General features: G+C 55.1%; 1 protein-coding gene across 8 annotated transcripts in view; it reads right to left on the bottom strand.

Annotated features, from left to right (window-relative positions):
- Positions 1–21,306, bottom strand: part of TNRC18 (trinucleotide repeat containing 18) — a 112,433-nt gene that overhangs the window by 69,211 nt on the left and 21,916 nt on the right. For 7 of the 8 annotated variants that reach the window (XM_054248864.2, XM_078358107.1, XM_054248872.2 and 4 more), the window contains 3 exons: positions 15,412–15,567; positions 10,879–11,022; positions 8,089–9,753 (listed from right to left, as the gene is read on the bottom strand). In XM_054248864.2, the coding sequence (XP_054104839.2) occupies positions 8,089–9,753; positions 10,879–11,022; positions 15,412–15,567 (1,965 nt within the window). Of the gene's footprint in view, positions 1–8,088; positions 9,754–10,878; positions 11,023–15,411; positions 15,568–17,370; positions 17,484–21,306 lie in introns of those variants that run through there. The other variant, XM_078358113.1, reaches the window with a different exon arrangement.

Raw genomic sequence — 21,306 nt, 5'->3', positions numbered from 1 at the left:
TCTGAAGAGATACAGTGAGCCCTCTGTCCCTGCCCCTGTGCTCGGCCAGGTTCCCACTCCACCCTCCTCATTCTGTGGCCCCCATCCGCTCTAACCCCTGGTCCCACCTGTCACCCCACAAGGCCAAGCAGGGATCTGTCCAGCCTCTCGAGGATGCCCTAGCCTCTCTGCACATGTCACACTCATCCCTTCCCCATACCTCTGGGCCACAGGCACAGCATTCCCACCACCTGGACGGTCCCCATCAGAACTCAGCTTCAAATTCTACCTCCTCCAGGAAGCCCTCCCTAACCACCTCTCCATCATCATGCTCCTTTGATTATACACAGCTATTCTGCTTATTGGTCATTCACTGTCTGTGTCCTCAAGGCTGCAGTGAACCCTGACTGCACCACTGCACTCCAACCTGGGTGACAGAGACCCTGTCTCTGTAAAATAAATAAATAAAAATAGAAAAGCAAACTCAGGTTGGGCATGGTGGCTAATGCCTGTAATCCCAGCACTTTGGGAGCCCAAGGTGGGCAGACCACCCAAGGTCAGGACTTCAAGACCAGTCCGGCTAACGCGGTGAAACCTCGCCTCTACTAAAAATACAAAAATCAGCAGGGCATGGTGACGCGTGCCTGTAATCCCAGCTACTGAGGGAGTCTGAGGCAGGAGAATTGCTTGAACCCAGGAGGCGGAGGTTGTGGTGAGCTGAGATCACGTCACCGCATTCCAGCCTGGGCGGCAGGGAGAGACTCTATCTCCAGAAGTAATAAATTAATAAATAAAATGAAGTGGATAAATAAACAAAAGCTGCCCCTGTGCCCAGCAGGGCCCCAAGCAACTCTGCACACACAAACCCATTAGATCACCATCAACTCAGGAGGCGGGTCCCAGCTCTCATCCTTATCTTCCACATGAGGAAACTGAGGCGCAGGGAGATTAAATAAACATCCCCAGGTCACAAGACTAACACGGAGGCATCACATATGAGATGAGGCTCCGAATCGGCCCTGCTAACCACCGAGGCACACAGCCCCAAGTACAAAGGGCCACACGGCCCTCTTCAGCCTCCGTCATCACTGCCTCACCTATCTGCAGGCCACCAGGAGGCCCAGCCCCACCCCAGGGCCTATGATGGGGTGAGGGTGCCCTGCAGCAAAAGCCCCCCAGTCCACGGTGACAACTGCACCCCCCACAGGTCACGCGGCCCACTTCGCAGCCATTATGAGCTCAAGGCTCCCGCAGAGGCCCGGTTCCCATGGCAACCCCTTCCTGGCCTCTCTCTGAGCAGTTACAGATAGGGTTGCTCTCCAGGGGTCCGGGGAAGCGAATGGGGCGGGGGTGACAGGATAGAGGCCCCAGCAGGCTTGTCACTAACACCATGGCAAACACCCATCTCTGCATCCCCAGCCACCTTCTGTGATGCTGGGGGTGGGGACACCCACAGCCCCTCCCTCCCAGACCTGTCCCACCACAGAGGTGCTGGGCCAGTGAAAAGGTGGGATAGATGGAGCTCAGCTCAGGGCTCCCGCTCAGCCCCGCCTCATCCCTGCAGGCCTCAGTCTCCCCATCTGTGAATGAGGACCTCGTGGAGCTGTTTGCTCGTAGAGGCTGCTGTCTCAATGGCAATGACTGCTTTTGTTTTGTTTTGTTTTGTTTTGTTTTTGAGGTAGGGTCTCACCCTGTCACCCAGGTTGGAGTGCAATGATGCAATCTCACTGCAGCCTTGACCTGCTGGGCTCAAGTGACCTCCCGCCTCAGCCTCCCAGTAGCTGGGACTACAGGTGCCACCACACCACTGTGCTTAGATTGTTTACTTAATTTTATTTTCTTAAGACAGAGTCTCGGTGTCGCCAGGCTGGGGTGCAATGGTGTGATCTTGGCTCACTGCAACCTCTGCCTTCCGGGTTCAAGAGATTCTCCTGCCTCAGCCTCCCGAGTAGCTGGGACTACAGGCACGGGCCACCATGCCCAGCTAATCTTTCGTATTTTTAGTAGAGACGGGGTTTCACCATGTTGGCCAGAATGGTCTCAATCTCTTGACCTCATGATCTGCCCGCCTCGGCCTCCCAAAGTGCTGGGATTACAGGTGTGAGCCACAGCACCCAGCCTATTTATTTATTTGTTTTTTGTAGAGTTCAGGTTTCACTATGTTACCCAGGCTGGTCTCGAACTCCTCAGCTCAGGTGATCTGCGCACCTTGGCCTTCCAAAGAGCTGGGATTACAGGGGTTAGCCACTGCATCTGGCAAGGGTGACTCTCATGGTTCTTGGGTTCTCGGGTGTGCCAGTTCTGACTGCCTGGGGCTCACAAATGTAGGTAATGCCTGTCTTTCATCCATCTCAAGGTCCAAGACCCCCTGAGGCTAAACCTAGATCCTTTGTGAGGACAGGGAACCTGGGGTCCCCTACATAAGGGGGCACATTCTAAGACCCTAATGCCTGAACGTTAGCAGACGAGAGAGGTCTGTTTATAACGCACCCACTATGTGCCCATCAGTCTACCTGGCATCAAGAAGATGAGCCATCCCCGGGACCCAGAGGGCTGCAGGCTCTTGTTCAAGGTTACACAGCTCCAAAGGGCAGAGCCTGGACTTGAACCCACTGACAAAGGCAGAGGGCCCGCTCCAAAAGGCAAGAGACAAGGCCAAGCGGCCTCTTGCCAGCCATTAGTTTGCTAGGGTCAACAGGGCAGCAGGCAGGGACTGAGGGTGAGGTCAAGACAGCATTTTTTTTTTTTTTTTGAGATAGACTCTCACTCTTCTGCCCAGGCTGGAGTACAGTGACATGATCTCAACTCACTGCAACCTCCACCTCCTGGGTTCAAGCGATTCTCCTGCCTCAGCCTCCTGAGTAGCTGGGATTACAGGTATGCGCCATTATGCCCAGCTAACTTTTGTATTTTTAGTAGAGATGGGGTTTCACCATATTGGCCAGGATGGTCTCGATCTCCTGACCTCATGATCTGCCCGCCTCAGCTTCCAAAAGTACTGGGATCACAGGAGTGAGCCACCGTGCCCAGCCTCTCCTCCCTCCTTTCGAAGTTGCTCAGCACTTGGGCTGGGTTGTCCAAAGAGAAACCACCGCTTCTTACAGGATTTTTTTTTTTAAGGAGAGAGAGAATCCAGCCACCTACTTTTAGAGACTGTGCTTGCTCTCTCGCCCAGGCTGGAGTGCAGCGGGACAATCATAGCTCACTGCAGCCTTGACCTCCCGGACTTAAGCCATCCTCCCACTTCAACCTCCTGAGTAGGTGGGACTACAGGCATGCCACATATCCAGATAATTTCTTTTTAATTTTTTTTATTTTATTTATTTATTTTTGAGATGAAGTCTCACACTGTCACCCAGGCTGGAGTGCAATGGCACAATCTCGGCTCACTGCAACCTCCGCCTCCCAGGTTCACACAATTCTCCTGCCTCAGCCTCCCAAGTAGCTGAGATTACAGGTGCACACCACCACACCTGGCTAAATTTTTGTATTTTTAGTAGAGACGGGGTTTTGCTATGTAGACCAGACTGGTCTCGAACTCCTGACCTTGTGATCTACCCGCCTCAGCCTCCCCAAATGTTGGAAATAATGGAATCAATTTTTTATGTTTTGTGATGGACTTTCCCTCTTGTTGCCCAGGCTGGAGTGCAATGCCACGATCTCAGCTTGCTGTAACCTCTTCTTCCAAGGTTCAAGTGATTCTCCTGCCTCAGGCTCTCAAGTAGCTGGGATTATAGGCATACACCACCATACTTGGTTAATTTTGCATTTTTAGTTAGTAGAGATGGGGTTTTACCATGTCAGCCAGGCTGATCTCGAACTCCTGACCTTAGGTGATCTACCCGCCTCCACCTCAGCCTCCCAAAGTGTTGGGATTACAGGCGTGAGCCACTGCACCTGGCCTATTTTTACTTTTGGTAGAGACAAGGGCTTGCTACATTGCCCAGGCTGGCCTCAAACTCCTAAATTCAAGTGATCCTCCTACCTCGGCCTTCCGAAGTGTTGGGATTACAGGAGAGAGCCACCGCGCCAGCTCCCCAAACAGTCACCTACTTTTCAAACATCAGCACCAACAGAGGACAGCTTCAGACAAATCCCCAAACATCTTATCCCAAACCTCTAACACACCCTCGCTCCTTCTCTCACATTCTCACACACACACATTCTTCCCTCCTCCCCCACACACATACTCACGGCCTCTTGGGCACAGCCAGGTACTCTGGGATCTCAGATGGACTCCAGTAACCATAAGCCCCCCAGCAAAGGTGCCATGCCATGTAATAGGAGCATCCTTCCAGAGAAAGGGCTCAGAAGAGATCTCCTGCCTCCCGGGGGGTCCACAGCCCCAAACCTCTGAGCAGGAGGGATTTTTCCACCACCAAGCTGGTCGCCTCCAATCCAAAGGTTGTTGCCCCCTCCCTCCTTCTGTCCCAGAAAAAGGCAGGTTCTCACGCAAAGCCCCCAGAGCCAGAGCTTAGCGAGACTCCCCTGGCTCCCAGGGGCTCCGTATAGGCAGTGTGCACAGTCAGTCAACAAACACTCACTAAGCATCACTCAACTCTGAGCCAGCCCTGCTGGATGAAGAGAATCCAAGACAAGCCTGACAGAGCCCGCCCTCCCAATTCAAAATCCAAAGACAGGCCCCATCCAAGGTGGCTCCACAGGGAGGTGAAGGCACAGAGGATGGGGGGGGCGTGGCCATGCAGGAAGCGGGAAGGGCGCTGCAGGCAGAAGGTCTGGCACCAGATACCCAGGACTGGCTGGGGCAGGCATCAGGGTGCTGTGAAAGTGACACGGCTGGCTGGGCATGGTGGCTCAGGCCTGCAATCCCAGCACTTCAGGAGGCCGAGGCAAGGCAGATAACTTGAGGTCAGAAATTTGCAACCAGCCTGACCAACATGATGAAACCCAGTCTCTACTAAAAAAAAATACAAAATTAGCTAGGCATGGTGGCGGGTACCTGCGATCCCAGCTACTTAGGAAGCTGAAGCAGGAGAATCACTTGAACCCAGGAGGTGAAGACTGCAGTGAGCTGAGATCGCACTATTGCACTCCAGCCTGGGCAGTAAGAGCGAAACTCCATCACAAAAAAAAAGGAAGAAAAGAAAGTGCCAGATGCGGTGACTCACACCTGTAATCCCAGCACTTTGGGAGGCCGAGGCAGGCAGATCACGAGGTTAGGAGATTGAGACCATCCTGGCCAATATGGTGAAACCTGTCTCTACTACAAATACAAAACATTAGCTGGGCATGGGAGTGTGCGCCTGTAGCGCAAGCTACTCAGGAGTCTAAGGCAGGAGAATCGCTTGAACCAGAGCCAAGATCACGCCACTGCATTCCAGCCTCGGCGACAGAGTGAGACTCTGTCTCAAAAAAAAGAAAATGACACAGCTAGGAGATTCAGCCAGCCAGAGGGGCCCAGGCCCCCAACCTCAGAGTATGGGGTCGGGGTGGACTCTGGCAGGGGAACAAGGAAGGGCATCTATATGGTCCTCGGTAGCCATGGTGTATACGACCATTGGGGAGGCAGGGCTATATGACGAGGGTGGCCTGTGCCCTACTGGGCTGTCTGGGAAAAAAAGAATTGAGACAGTGGAACTAGGAGGAGGTGGTGGTGACCGGACCCAGCCATGCCACTCACCATGGACCAAGGGCCAAGCCCAGGGAGACTCAGAAGACCAGGCCAGGGAAGGCTGGAGCCCCAGGACATGGGCACCCAAGGTCCCTATGCAGTTGACAGAAGTAGAATCTGAGCCGAGTGCGGTGGTTTACGTCTGTAATCCCAACACTTTGGGATGCCAAGGCAGGCAGATCACTTGAGGTCAGGAGTTTGAGACCAGCCTGACCAACATGGAGAAACCCCATCTCTACTAAAAATACAAAATTAGCCAGGCATGTTGGCGTATGCCTGTAATCCCAGCTACTCGGGAGGCTGAGACCGGAGAATCTCTTGAACCCGGGAGGCAGAAGCTGTGGTGAGCCGAGATCACACCACTGCACTACAGCCTGGGCAACAAGCAAAACTCCGTCTCAAAAAAAAAAGGAAGTAGGAAAGGGAGCTCTGTGGATGACACAAGCAAGGACCCAGACCATGGGACAGGTGTGAGCTCCCAGCAAGTGAGCATGGGACGCAGGCTGGGGGAGGTCCCATGAGCTAGGAGTGAGCGGACATGGCTTCCCTTGCCCTTATCCCAAGCTGAGACCCCACACCATGCAGGCTGTGTTACAGCCTCAGTCCCAACCGGCAGGCAGGGATCTTGGCTCAGCAGTGGGCCACCTGCTGGACAAACCAAGTCAGGAGTTCCAACAAACACATCTCAAATGTGAACTCCCCCAAATCCCAGAAGGAACCCCCAACAGCATACTGTCAGAGATTGAGACCATCCTGGTCAACATGGTGAAACCCCGTCTCTACTAAAAATGCAAAAAAAATTAGTTGGGCGTGGTGGCACATGCCTGTAATCCCAGCTACTCGGGAGGCTGAGGCAGGAGAACTGCCTGAACCCAGGAGGCGGAGGTTGCGATGAGCCGAGATCGCGCCATTGCACTCCAGCCTGGGTAACAAGAGCGAAACTCCGTCTCAAAAAATATATATATATATTAAAACAGAGTTGTGGCCAGCATGATGGCGCAACCGTGTAATCCCAGCACTTTGGGACGCCGGAGAAGGAACACGTGAGGCCAGGAGTTCAAGACCAGCCTGGGCAACACAGCAAGATCCCGGCTCTGCTAAAAAAAAGTGAAAAAATTGGCTGGGCCTGGTGGCTCATGCCTGTAATCCTAGCACTTTGGGAGGCGGGCGGATCACCTGAGATCAGGAGTTTGAGACCAGACTGGCCAACATGGTAAAACCCTGTCTCTACTAAAAGTGCAAAAATTAGCCAGGTGTGGTGCTACATGCCTGTAGTCCCAGCTACTCAGGAGGCTGAGGCAGGCGAATCACTTGAACCCAGGTGGCAAAGGTTGCAGTGAGCCAAGATGACACCACTGCACTCCAGCCTGGGCAACAGAGCAAGACTCCGTCTCAAAAAAAAAAAAAAGAAAAAAGAAAAAATTAGGTGTAGTAGCACACACCTGGGGTCCCAACTACACGGGAGGCTGAAGTGGGAGGATCACTGGAGCCCAGGACGCTAAGGCTGCAGTAAAAGCTATGACACCACCACATTCCAGCCTGGATGGCAGAGCAAGATCCTGTCTGTAAAACAAAATAATAATTTAAAAACTAAAAAATAAAACAATTCTCAAGAATCCAAAATATAACAGAGGCTCTCAAACTGTTAACAGGTACATAAACTGTCTCCCTAAGAAGTCACTCAAGTACTGCGTGTCACAACCCTACGGATGCTGGAACCCCAGTTTCTGTCTGTTCCTCGAACACTCATTCATGCATCCATCAAACCCCTGATGCCACACCCCAGGCTGGCTAGGCACCAAGGACACTGGAATCAGTAAGGCACAGTTAGGTCCCTCAATGACTTCAAATTGAAGGTTTCATGTTTGTCTATTCTCAAGACCTTCTATTCTTAGGAAATGACTAAAAACACCAGGAAGGTACAGTGCACCAAAAGACTGAATGCAACATTCTGAACACAAAAGATCTGAGAGGGAACAATCTCAAATGCCCACCAAGGGAATAGGAAACTGAACTATGGGACACGCTCTCAACAGAACATTTAAGGCCATTCAAAGAAATTATAAAGACTTAGCAAGAGCAAGGGGAAAGGACCCACACTGTAACATATGGGAAACTGCACGGAGATCCTACGGGCCCAAGATCTTACGTGCACCAAGGGCTCTGCAGGTAGAAGCAAACTGCACGGTAAAATGAATTAGGGAAACGACACAGAAGTACTCAGGGTACAGGCAAAACATAACGGTCCTTCTTTGTTCTCTTTTTCTGCATTTTACACATTTTTCTATGTGCACAATGGAAAAAGCAATAAACTAAGAAGGGCAGCCACAGCCCACAAGTTACAGAAAAAACAAACAGTGCGTGGAAGGCAGGGAGAGGTGAGGGTGCCAAGGAAGGTGGGAAGGGAGACACGGAGAAATGGAACGTCGGGGTAGATAGGCGGGAAAGGAAAGGGCTGGGGTAGGACCAGGACTTACCTTTGACGTCACTCAGCGACAAAGAGCGCTCCTGGTCTGCCAGTCCAGGCCCCAGCCGGCCACTGCCACCACTGTCTTTCTGCCGGGCCACGGCCACTGCAATGCCCACGGGCGGGTGTCGCACTTCTGCCTCACCCTGGGCACCAGAGCCCTCACGCCCAAAAGCCTTGGCACTCTCGGGCCTCTCGGGGTCCCGCTTCAGCTGCCGGCCGCCACCCGCTGCAGGGCCTCCAGGGTGTGGGAGTCGGGCCTGGGCTCGGGGAGTACCCGCAGAGGTGGGCGCAGGCTCAGGTTTCATGGTGCCCAAACCTCCAAAGGGGCTCTTCTTGCCACAGCCACCAGGGCGCACGGCCACAGCCTCCCGGGCGAAGCTGCCACTGTACTTTATAAGGCTCTGCATGGCCGAGGCCTCTCCAGGCCCATGGGCTGCAGAGTGCATGTCGGCAATGGGCCGGCCGCAGGTGGCCGCTGAGCGGGGCAGCACGGCCCCAGGATCCAGGTAGGCCTTCTTGGAGGAGGCGGCGGCAACCACAGCAGCCTCCTCCTCGGCGCGGCTGGCGTGGTGGTGCTGCGCGGCCAGCACGGCCATCTGCGTGGTAGCGAAGTTGCCCAGCTCGAAGGGTTTCCATTTGTGCTCAGGGCCCGCAGGCGGGGGGCGCCCGGGCTCCAGGCCGAAGAGCTTGGCGGCCTGTTGGGGCGCAGAACCGACTGGGCCGCGGGGTGCACGTTCGCAGGGCCGTGGATCGGCCTCTGGCTTGAGCAGCTCCTTGGTAGGTAGGTAGGCGCGGGGGTCTGGGGAGGTGCGTGCAGCTCGCACCGTGGGGGCGTCCGTGGGGGGCGGACGCTTGAGAGAGCGGATGACCGAGTTCTTCTCGCGCAGGCCCTCGGACCGGTCCAGAGGCCGCGGGGAGCCAGGGGGCGCCTGCAGGACCCCTGGCCTAACCGCCTCGCGCTCACGGGCCCGGGCATCGCGCGCCTGGGAGGCGATCTGTATGGGTCCCGGGCGCTCATCGAAGGCCTCCACAGAAGGCACGAAGGTGGGCGCCACCACGCGGTGCTCGCGGCCTGGCTCGCGGAAGACGGTGTAGACGCCAGCAGGGGTGGCCGCGGGGGGCGCCGGCGGCCCTTTGGGCGGCGCAGTCGGCGGAGGCAGCGGCGAGGGGCAGGGGCGTGGCCCGGGCAGCAGGGCCTCCGTGCGCCGCAGCAGCCGTGTGCCCTCGTCCTGCCGAGCGGTCTCCTTGGCGCCGCCGCGGCCCGCCTCGGCCACCAGCGCAGGCAGCCCCACGTCCCCGGCGCCGTTGCACAGGGTCAGCACCGACGGCTGCAGCGCCGCGTTCTTGGTCTTAGATTCAGCCAGGAATGGTGACAGGCGCTCGGCCAGGCGCGGGGGTCCACGGTCCTGGCGGCCCTCGGCACGCGCCTCCTGGGTCAGGTCCACCACGCCGCGTGGTCCCGCGGACTCCTCACCCCGTGCGCGTGGGTCCTTCTTGCCGAACAGCGGAGGAGGCTCCCCGCCACGACCCGCCCGCTCCTTGGCTGCACCGTCCCGCGACGACGAGCCTTTGGCCGGGGCACCTGAGGAGTGGCCGCTGCCAGGGGTTCGGGCGGACGGCGCGTGAGAGTGCAGGGTGCCCGGAGCCCCAGCGGTGGGCAGGTAGAAGCCGTCTGCAGAGAAGGGAACCACAGTGAGGGAGCGCCACCTCCCACCCCTGCCTGGACAGAGGGGGACCCTGAAAGGGGGCTGGGCCAACCCTAGCCTCCTCCAGTGTTTTTCGTTTTTTGGAAATGGAGTCTTGGTCTTTTGCCCAGGCTGGAGGAGTGCAGTGGTGCAAACTCAGCTACTGCATCCTCCACCTCCCAGGTTCAAGCAATTCTCCTGCCTCAGCCTCCCAAGTAGCTGGGGTTATAGGCACACACCCTCCAGCTAATTTTTGTATTTTTAGTAGAGATAGGGTTTCACCATGTTGGTCAGACTGGTCTCCAACTCCTGACCTCAGGTGATCCACCCACCTCTGCCTCCCAAAGTGCTCGGATTAAAGGCATGAGCACTGTGGCCAGCAGTGTTTTCTTTTTCTTGGAAATAAAACTGTTTTGGTGCAGGGAGCCCCACGGTTTCACACCAAGGAAAGGTATCCCCTCAGGGCAAGAAGAAAGGAAATGGACAGTCCAGCCCTTGAGAATGCAGGCTCTGGAAATGTCTAGAACTAAGTTTAAATCTACCCTTCCTGAGCCTCAGTTTCATCATCTGTAAAAGGGGAGGCTGAGGGTTGTTTTCAGAGCTGCCCAGAAGGCCTAGCAGGGCCCCTCAGAGTAGAGTGTGACTAGAAGGCACCCAGGGCTGTGGGTGGGCCTAGGGAGCCTTCGGGGAAAGCTTAGGAACTCAGGTCTCAAAAAAGCATCTTAGGCCACAATGGCTCACACCTGGAATCCCAGCACCTCGGGAAGCCAAGGCAGGAGGATTGCTTGAGGCCAGGAGTTTGAAACCAGCCTGGGCAACACAGCAAGACTTCAGCTCTATAAAAAGTTTAAAAAGTCAGTTGGGTGTAGTGGGGGCTGAGGTAGGAGTATCATTTGGGAGTTTGAGGCTGCAGTGAGCTATGATCACACCACTGCACTCCAGCCTGGGCAACACAATGAGACCCTGTCTCAAAAAGAAAAAAAAAGCAAGCATCCTGGACAGAGCTGGGGGCTGCCTGGATGCCACCAAGGGCCACAGAAGCTTCTCAGAAGACTCCTGTGCCACCCATCCCCCACCCCCACCCACCCCCGTCCTGGACCCCCCAGTCTTACCTCCTCCTGGCCCCTGACCTTTCTGGGTATCAAAAATGCTGGGCTGACCCAGCTGGCTGAGGAGGGGGCTCCCGCTGCTGGGGGGCTCCAGGTGGTTCAGGTGGAGGTAGGATGGGTACAGCCCGCTGGGCAGGTGGGAGTAGCCTGTAAGAAAAGAGAGAAAAGCTGGACCTGGCCAATGCAGCCGCCCACCAGGAGCTTCCCTCCAGCTCCTGGAGATAAACTACTTTGGCAGCAGACCGCTGGTGCAGGGAGCCTTGAGGTTTCCAGCAGCTCCCCAGGGCAATGCATTCCCCCACTCCCCAACCCTGGGCCTCTCCCCAGGCCCACCCAGTCCCCCCAAGAAGAGGATCAGAATGGATCCAGCTAGCAGGGGCCAATGACAGCTTAGCAAGCATGACCGAGAGCTTTGCCACTGTCATCCTCATTTAAACGTCCAAAATAACCTAGGAGGAAGAGGCTTCATGTCCTCGTTTTAAGGACGAGAAAACTTAGAGAAGACCACTTGCCCGAGATGATACAGCAGAAGAGCCTGGCTTTGAATCCAGGTCATCTGACCCTGCAGCCAGGACTCTTGAATTCAGCCTAACATGGGCCCTTTCTCTGCTGTGTGACCTTGGGCTGGTCACTTGCCTTCTCTTACCCTAAGTGGACCCCGAATCTTCAGCTGCTCCATCTCCCAAGCAGAGGTTGCCAGGAAAGAATTCCTCCCACCAAGGATCCCCCTGCCCCCGGCCTCCCCAAAGGCCCCCACCAGCAATGGAACTCCAGGCCTCAAGCGATCCGCATGCCTGCCTCAGCCTCCCAGGGTGCTGGGATTACAGGCACAAGCCACCTCGCCTGGCCCAGAATTTTTTAAAAATAGAAATAAACACGGGCCGGGCGTAACGGCTCACGCCTGTAATCCCAGCACTTTGGGAGGCCAAGGGATGGATCATGAGGTCAGGAGTTCGATATCAGCCTAGCCAACATAATGAAACCCTGTCTCTAATAAAAATAAAAAAATCATCCAGGTGTGGTGGAAGGCACCTGTAATCCCAGCTACTCCGGAGGCTGAGGCAGGAGAATCGCTTGAACCTGGGAGGCGGAGGTTACAGTCAATCAAGAGCATGCCACTGCCCTCCAGCCAGGGTAACAGTGCAAAACTCCATCTTAAAAAATAATAATAAACAAGGCCGGGCGTGGTGGCTCAAGCCTGTAATCCCAGCACTTTGGGAGGCCAAGGCGGGTGGATCACAAGGTCAAGAGATCGAGACCATCCTGGTCAACATGGTGAAACCCTGTCTCTACTAAAAATACAAAAAATTAGCTGGGCATGGTGGCACGTGCCTGTAATCCCAGCTATTCGGGAGGCTGAGGCAGGAGAATTGCCTGAACCCGGGAGGCAGAGGTTGCGGTGAGCCACGATTGTGCCATTGCACTCCAGCCTGGATAACAAGGGCAAAACTCCATCTCAAAAAAAAATAATAATAATAATAATAATAATAAACAGAATCAGGGCCTTGCAGGACAAAAGAAGGAAGGGGTAGCCACCAGAGAAGTCACCGAAGAGAGCACACAGAAGCTAGGCATGGTGGCTCACATCTTTAATCCCAGTGCTCTGGGAGGCCAAAGCGGGAGGACTGCTTGAGCCCAGGGGTTTGAGACCAGCCTGGAAAACGTAGCAAGACCTGATCTCTATATAAAGAAATTTTAAATAATACATATTTTTAAAGGGCACACAGAATGGCAGCCCAAGAGGTAGGCGGGTGCTAGGGTGCTGGGTAAGGGTCCTGACTACTGCCCGAGCTCAGAGTCCTATGGGATCCCAGGCCTACTGGAGATCTCTCAGGGGTTCATGTGCTCCATACCCAGTGGGCCCTGCTTAGCCAGGGATGCAGGACCTGCAGCTGGCCCACTGGGCCAATGACTTCTACCCAGCACCGCCTTGTCAATCATGCCATGACAACACCCACAAAGAAAAAGGCCACCTGATACCAGTTCTCATCCAATCATTCAAACAGCACTCCCAAGCCAGGTGCCATGGCTCACGCCTGTAATCCAAGCATTTTGGGAGGTCAACTCAGGTGGATCACTTGAAGTCAAGAGTTCAAGACCCACCTAGCCAACGTGGTGAAATCCCATCTCTACAATAAATACGAAAATTAGCCAGGTGTGGTGGCATACACCTATAATCCCAGCTACTCGGGAAGCTGAGGCAGAAGAATCACTTGAACCCGGGAGGCAGAAGTTGTAGTGAGCAGAGATCGAACCACATTGCACGACAGCCTAGGTGACAGAGCGAGACTCTCTCTAAAAAAGATACAACCCACCAGGCAGTGGCTTATGCCTGTAATCCCAGCACTTTGGGAGGCCAAGGTGGGCAGGTCACAAGGTCAGGAGTTTGAGACCAGCCTGGCAACATGGTGAAATCCCATCTCTACTAAAAATTAGGCAGGCATGATGATATGCGCCTATAATCCCAGCTACTCAGGAGGCTGAGGCAGAAGAATCACTTGAACCCAGGAGGCGGAGATTACAGTGAGCCAAGATCACACCACTATACTCCAGCCTGGATGACAGAGTGAGACTCCTCCTCAAAAGAAAGAAGGAAGAAAGAAAGAGAGAGAGAGAGAGGGAGGGAGGGAGGGAGGGAGGGAGGGAAGGAAGGAAGGAAGGAAGGAAGGAAGGAAGGAAGGAAGGAAGGAAGGGAAAAGAAAAGAAAAGAAGGAAGGAAGGAAGGAAAGAAAAGAAAAGAAGGAAGGAAGGGCGCGCGCGGTGGCTCATACCTGTAATCCCAGCACTTTGGGAGGCCGAGGCAGGCGGATCACAAGGCCAGGAGTTTGAGACCAGCCTGGCCAACACGGTGAAATCCCATCTCCAGTAAAAATACAAAAATTAGCTGGGCGTGGTAGCGGGTGCCTGTAATCCCAGCTACTCAGGAGGCTGAGGCAGAATCACCTGAATCCAGGAGGCAGAGGTTGCAGTGAGCCAAGATCGCACCACTGCACTCCAGCCTGGGTGACAGAGTGAGATGCCTCCTCAAAAAAACAAAACCAGCACTTTTACACAGGCATCAGGTCTCTGCTCTCCCATCTGTAAAATGGACCTAATGGGCTTACTAGGCCAGGCACAGTGGCTCATGCCTTTAATCCCAGCATTTTGCAAGGCCAAGGCAGGATGATACAAACCTGGGAAACATGGTGAAACCCCGACTCCACCAAAAAAAATACAGTAGTTAACCAGGTGTGATGATGTACACCTGTAGTCCCAGCTACTCAAGAGGCTGAGGTGGGAGAAGCTCTTGAGCCTGGGAGGCGGAGGTTGCGGTGAGCTGAGATTGCACCACTGCACTCCAGCCTGGGCGACAGAGCAAGACCCTGTCTCAAAAAAACAGGCCTCACAGTCCCTCTCCAGGTAGGGCTGGTTCTGAGACTGAAGTGAGCAGCGCATGCACTCAAATGAGGTAAGCACCCTGTGTGTTTGTGGTCATTACTAGGATTTGCTGGCCAAAGAGAAAAGGAAGTCTCAGAGAGACAGAGGTAGCCAGCTGGGGGCAGACAGGCACGAGAGGCAGGCTCTGCTTGTCCAGACCCTGTGGCGCCCGCCTTGCCTGGTTAAAGTGGGAGGCTCAGGTGGAAACCCAGCCTAGAGGGCACCCTCTGTGCAGGCTGCGCACCCTGGTTCCTGTATTCAGATGCCTTCCCCAAAGTGCTCAGAAGGAGCAGCCTCACTGGCCTCATCTGTGCAATGGGCAAAGCACTGTAAGAACGGGAGGGGTCCTGTAGCTGGGGACGCGAGTGCCCACAGGACATCTGGGAGGAGGGAGGAGGTACCTAGCACCCAACATCTAGAACCTGTCAAAGCCAGAGGTGGGGGAGGAGCTGAGGTCCCCAGACCCATTCCTTTGCAGAGAGAATGAAAGAGAGGCTCTAGAAAAATCCAGAATCCACTCACAGCCCTAGGGAAGCCAGCCCCAGGCCCCCCTATACTGCAGGAATTTTTTTTTTTTCAGAGACAGGGTCTCGCTATGTTACCCAGGCTGGTCTCCAACACCTGGCCTCAAGTGATCTTCCCACCTCAACCTCCCAAAGTGTTGGTATTACAACTGTGAGTCACCATGCCCGGCCTGCTCCTGTCATTATTAATGAGCCTACTGTGCACCAGGGATCCAGTGCTGAGTAGATCAAACCTGCACTCAGAGCACTCCAGTGGGAAAGTGGGTAGATCACCAATTATCAGGTAATCTGTTGTCACGAGTGATGGAAAAGAAGCGGGGAGGAACGGGGTCTCTGAGCTGAGCCAGAGGAGGCATGGGTGGTGGCCTGGGGCAGGGTGTCAGGCTCAAAGGAGAGAGAATGGCTCATGCAAAGGCCCTGTGACAGTGACAAGAGGAAGCCCTAAGTGTTTGAGGAACGATAGAGAGGCCAGGTGACCTGGGGCCCACTAGCCCCAGCTCACTCAGGGATGACCATAAAGGGCCACATGAAGTTGCCCGAGTGTCCGGGACAGCGCCCCAGCAGCCCTCAGCCCCAACCCTGGTGCGCTCCTTACCTTCATGGGCGTGGGCGGCCCACAGCTGCACCATGGGCAGGTTGCTGGGGGTGGGGGAGCGGAAGGAGAGGTCAGAGGGCAGTGGCACCGGGCTTCCCTGGGACGAGGCCGAGGGCCCCATCCCGCTGGCCACAAAGCTGCCCAAGAAGGCCTCGCCTGCAGAGAGAAGTTGGGAGAACTGTCAGGCAGCTAACCAGGCCAGGAGACCAAAGAGGGTTTCCCTGCCCCAGCCCCACCCCAGACCACAGGAGGGGCCTGGGTCAACTCAATCAGACCCAGGGCTTGAGGAAGCACAAGACGGCAGGAAGCCCCCCAAGAAGTCCCCCACAGCAGACCCTCAGCCCTGGGCACCTTTGGAGTAGGGCCTGCCACCCCTGACGCCAGGCAGCCCAGATGCAGCACGGCACCATTCTCCCCATCTGCAGAATCCTAAGGTCGCCTTGCCCTGTAGCCTCTGGAAGTCCCACAGCACTGGGACTTCAAGAGGCCACAGGGCAAGGCGGTGGGGATCTCACAGGTGGGGGCTCGTGTTCGGCGCTCTGCAGGCCCAGAGAGGACACCCACTCTGGGGCCAGAGAAGGACTTCCCACAGCAGCCCTAGCCAGCCCCATGTGCCCATTTAACAGACGACGCAGCGGAGGCTCAGGGTTGGGAAGTGCCAGGTCACACAGCTGGGAAGCAGTGACTTAGAATGCAGCCCCACAGGGTGTCCCCGAGTCCACTGCTGGCACCACCAAGCCACAGTGTCTTAGGGAACGACTCCGTGAATGAACGGAACAGCAGGCATGGGAGCCGCAAAGGGAGCCCCATCCAGGCAACCCCTCCAGCCAGCAGGCTTCATGCACCCTGGGTCCCTGCCAACAGGAGCCACAGGACTGACTGCTGCTCAGAAAGATGATGGACATCAGCTGGGGCCTGGGTGCAGGCCGCAGCCAGCACCACCATGCCCCACATGGCCAGGTCCTTATCAGACAGGGCACCTCCCAGCTGCCCCCCTAGAGCTAGGGGCTCTGTCCCACAAGCCCCAAACGCCACCCCCTGTAAGGAAAGACCCTGGCAGGCCTCTGGGTCACAGGTCAGAGAGAAACATGCAGGAGCTGGGGAAGAGGTTGCCCTCACCAGCCTCACCGGGTCTCAGTTTGCACATCAACAAAATGGGGATAAAAATGCCTTCTTTTGGGAATGATAGAGAAGGAAGCATGTGTTTAACCACAGTAATAATATAATGACAACTAATAACAGGCCAGGCAAGATGGCTCTCGCCTACAGTCTCCGGAGGTTGAGGCAGGAGGATGGCTTGAGGCTGGGATTTGGAGGCTGCAGTGAGCTGTGACTGCAGTTATAACACTGCACTCCACTCCAGGCGACAGAACAAGACCTGGACCCAAAATATAAATAATAACAATAACCAGCCACGGCACCTGTTCACTAGAAGCTGGCAGGCACCAGGCACTGTGCAGGTGACTTAAAATCCTCCCAGCAATGCCCTCAGGAGGTGGCGGCAAAGAGCCCCCAGCCGAGGGATTCTGTGGGTACCCTAGAGCCACCACCCTAGAGCCACCATCCCTTTAAGCCACTGTTTACAGGTGGCACGGAGAAGGTAGGTGGCTTTGTAGGAGATGCAGGCTCCCAGGTGGCCCTGGTCCAGCCTGTGGGGGCTGAGAGACCTTGGCCCCACCTCTGGGTCCCCAGTACCCTCCTCCTCCCCCACAAAGGGCCAGCATACAAGTGCTCACTGACCGCCTCCCAGGGGCACAGGATCCCAGAATGTCCAACCCAGCTTCTTTGGGGTACATGTGTGGAAACCGAGGCAGAGAAGGGCAGGGCCTCTACCTTGGGCCCCAGAGTAGAGATTGGAGTGGGCAGAGCAGCAGGGGGTGCCCTCTGGCCACATGCCCCATCACCACCGCCCCGTGTCTGGCCCCCACACTCCAGTCTAGCCTGGCCCAGCCCCCTCACCGGACTCCAGCGCAAAGCCCTCGGGCCCCAGGGCCTTGGTGGCCGGTCAGTCCATCCATGCAGCCCGAGCTGGGGCAGCAGGGCCTCCAAGCCCCGCCAAGCCCCAGGCTTCCGCCTTGCTGTGGCAGGCAGGTGGGTAAAAGGCTCCGGAAGCCGGCAGCCAGGGGTTTGCGCAAGAGCTTACATCAGCCACCGGCTCTTCCTGCCCCAGGCTGCACGGAAGCCTAGCGGCCCAGGCCAGCCCCTGCCTGGGCTTGTGAAACCCGCCCAACACTACCCAGGCCCGGATGCCAGCCAACGGCTCTGCCCACCACAAGGGCTCAACGTTGCCCAAAGCCCCTCCTCCTGAGCTGGGTGGGGCAGCCGGGAATCCCCAGCATCCCCAGCAAGTCAGCGTCTTCTCAGGGCCTCAGTTTGCAACTCTCCAAAATGGACACACAATCCCTACTCACCTAGGACCATGAGGCCAGTGCCCCCACTCTCCACCTCACTCTCCAGTACAAACGTCCCCCTGGTCACGTCCACATGCCCGGCCCTCTTTCCCGCATGGCCCCTCAGGCACAGCTCCTAAATTCTCCTAGACCCCTCCTCCTTCACTCCCTCCTCCAGCCTCCGTGGGCCCCAGAGAAGCACCCAACAGCCACAGGCCCCAAAGGACTCTGATAACCCACAACCCCTCAGAAACAGATCTCTACCGTCCTTGTGTATTTCATGCCTCTGTCTCCCCCAAAAGACAGTTCCCTCCCTGAGGGCGGGGACTCTCCCCTACACAGCGCCTGGGACCTGCCACCCAGGACATGCTTCTGTTTGGGATTACCTGACCATATAAATGCTGTTTCTTTTCTTTCTTTTTTTTTTTTTTTTTGTAAGACAGGGTTTCACTATATTGGTCAGGCTGGTGTTGAACTCCTGACCTCCGGTGATCTGCCTGCCTCAGCCTCCCAAAGTGCCGGGATTACAGGCATGACCTACCGCACCCAGCTGTTTTTCTTCTTTTTAGAGACAGGGTTTCGCTCTCTTCACGCAGGCTGCAGTGCAGTGGCTCAATCACAGCTCACTGCAGCCTCCAACTCCTGAGCTCAATCATCCTCCAGCCTCAGCCTCCTGGGTAACTGGGACCACAGGCACCCACCATCACACCCAGCTAAATTTTTTTGTTTGTTTTTTGGGATTTGGCTATGTTGCCCAAGTTGGTCTCAAATTCTAGTCCTCAAGCAATCCTCCCACACCTTGGCCTCCCAAAGTGCTGAGATTACAGGCGTGAGTGAGCCACCACACCCAGACTCTTTTAAGAGACACGGTTGCCGGCGCGGTGGCTCACGCCTGTAATCCCAGCACTTTGGGAGGCTGAGGCAGATGGATCACGAGGTCAAGAGATCGAGACCATCCTGGTCAACATGGTGAAACTCCAACTCTAGTAAAAATACAAAAAATTAGCTGGGCATGATGGTGCACGCCTGTAATCCCAGCTACTCGGGAGGCTGAGGTAGGAGAACTGCCTGAATCCAGGAGGCGGAGGTTGTGGTGAGCTGAGATCGTGTCATTGCACTCCAGCCTGGGTAACAAGAGCAAAACTCCGTCTCAAAAAAAAAAAAGAAAAAAAGACAGTCTTCCTCTATTCACCCAGACTGCAGTGCAGTGGCTCAGTCACAGCTCACTGCAGCCTCCAGCTCCTGAACTCAATCAATCCTCCAACCTCAGCCTCCTGGGTAGCAGGGACCACAGCCACACACTACCACAACCAACTAATGGTCATGTTACCCAGGCTGGAGTACAATGGCGCAATCTCGGCTCACCGCAACCTCCACCACCTGGCAATTCTCCTGCCTCAGCCTCCTGAGTAGCTGGGATTACAGGCACGCGCCACCATGCCCAGCTAATTTTTTGTATTTTTAGTAGAGATGGGGTTTCACCATGTTGACCAGGATGGTCTCGATCTCTTGACCTCGTGATCCACCCGCCTCGGCCTCCCAAAGTTCTGGAATTACAGGTGTGAGCCACCGCGCCCAGCTCTAAAATTTTATTTTTATTTTTTTAGAGATGGGATCTTGCTACATTGGCCAGCCTGGTCTCAAACTCCTGGCTTCAAACGATCCTCCCACCTTAGCCAAAAAATCACCTCGCCATAAATGTGATTTCTTTTTTGTTGCTCTGTCACCCAGGGTGAAGTGCAGTGGCACAATCTTGGCTCACTGCAACCTCCACCTCCAGGGATCAAGTGATTCTCCTGCCTCAGTCTCCCGAATAGCTGGGACTACAGGCATGCACCACCCATTACAGGTGATTCTTTTTCATAGTCAGGATCTCACTATGTTGCCCAGTCTGGTCTAGAACTCCTGGGCTCACGCAACCCTCCCACCTTAGCCTCCCAAAGGGCTGAGATGACAGACCTGGGCCACGGTGCCTGGTCTGTGATTCTTGTTACTATTTATGGTTCCAAACCCTGGAACTCAGAGAAGCTAAGCACAGACTACAAGGTCACAGTCTGCATGGGGCCACTCGCCTCTACCCAAATGCCATTTGTTCTTGCTTAAAATAAAAATTCAATTTTGAAACCACAGACAGCTGGTGACTACACAGGATCAATGTACCAAATACCACTGAAGTGTATACGTTTCAAATGGTTAATTGGATACCATGTGAATTTCATCTCCATAAAAAAAAAAAAAAATGCAAGCTCTAGCTGGGCATGGTGGCTCACACCTATAATCTCAGCACTTCTGAAGGCCAAGGTAGGCAGATCGCTTGAGCTCAGGAGTTCAAGACTAGCCTGGGCAACAAGGTAAGACTCCGTCTCTACAAAAAGAATACAAGGCCGGGCGCGGTGGCTCACGCCTGTAATCCCAGCACTTTGGGAGGCCGAGGCGGGTGGATCACGAGGTCAATAGATCGAGACAATCCTGGTCAACATGGTGAAACCCCGTCTCTACTAAAAATACAAAAAATTAGCTGGGCACAGTGGCGTGTGCCTGTAATCCCAGCTACTCAGGAGGCTGAGGCAGGAGAATTGCCTGAACTCAGGAGGCGGAGGTTGCGGTGAGCTGAGATCGCGCCATTGCACTCCAGCTTGGGTAACAAGAGTGAAACTCCATCTCAAAAAAAAAAAAAAAATACAAAAAAATTAACCGAGCATGGTGGTTACGCCTGGAACCCAGCTACTCTGGAGGCTGAGGTGGGAGGATCGCTTGAGCATAGGAGGTTGGGGTGGCAGTGAGCAGATATCGCATGCAGCCTGGGAGACAGAACAAGACCCTGTCTCCAAAAAAATATTAAAAAATAAAACTGCCATGTGTGGTGGCTCACACCTGTAATCCCAGCACTTTGGGAGGTCGGGGCAGGCAGATCATGAGGTCAGGAGTTTCAGACCAGCCTGACCAACATGGTGAAACCCCATCTCTACTAAAAATACAAACTTTAGCTAGGCATGGTGGCGTACACCTATAATCACAGCTACTCGGGAGAATAGCTTGAACCTAGGAAGGGGAGGCTGCAGTGAGCCGAGATCACGCTACTGCACTTCAGCCTGGGCAACAGAGTGAGACTGCAGCTGAGGGGCGGAGGGTATTAAAATTAAAACTAAGGCCAGGTGCAGTGGCTCATGCCTATAATCCCAGCACTTTGGGAGTGATCCACCCACCTGAGCCTCCCAAAGTGCTGGGATTACAGGCGTAGGCCACCATGCCCGCCCCACCAATGCAATCTTCCCTCTGCAACGGTGGAGTTGCTGGTGACCCTTTAAGAAGCTGACTGTAAGGTCAGCACCTGAAGTCCCTGGTTCAGGTCAGGGCGGGAGGCTGCATGTGATCACGGTGGGGGTGAAAGTTCCTTAAACAGCAGAGGACAAGAATGCTTTGTCACTGCCAACGGGCTGGTCCGGAGTAGCTCCAGCCCACCTCTGTGCCTCGCTGGAATCAGGTCCTCCTTCCAGATACAGGG

The sequence above is a fragment of the Callithrix jacchus genome, chromosome 2 (genome assembly GCF_049354715.1).
Source record: "Callithrix jacchus isolate 240 chromosome 2, calJac240_pri, whole genome shotgun sequence".
NCBI lineage: Eukaryota > Metazoa > Chordata > Mammalia > Primates > Cebidae > Callithrix > Callithrix jacchus.
The sequence above is the reverse complement of the archived record's forward strand: the minus strand, read 5'-3'. Positions and strand labels throughout refer to the sequence as shown.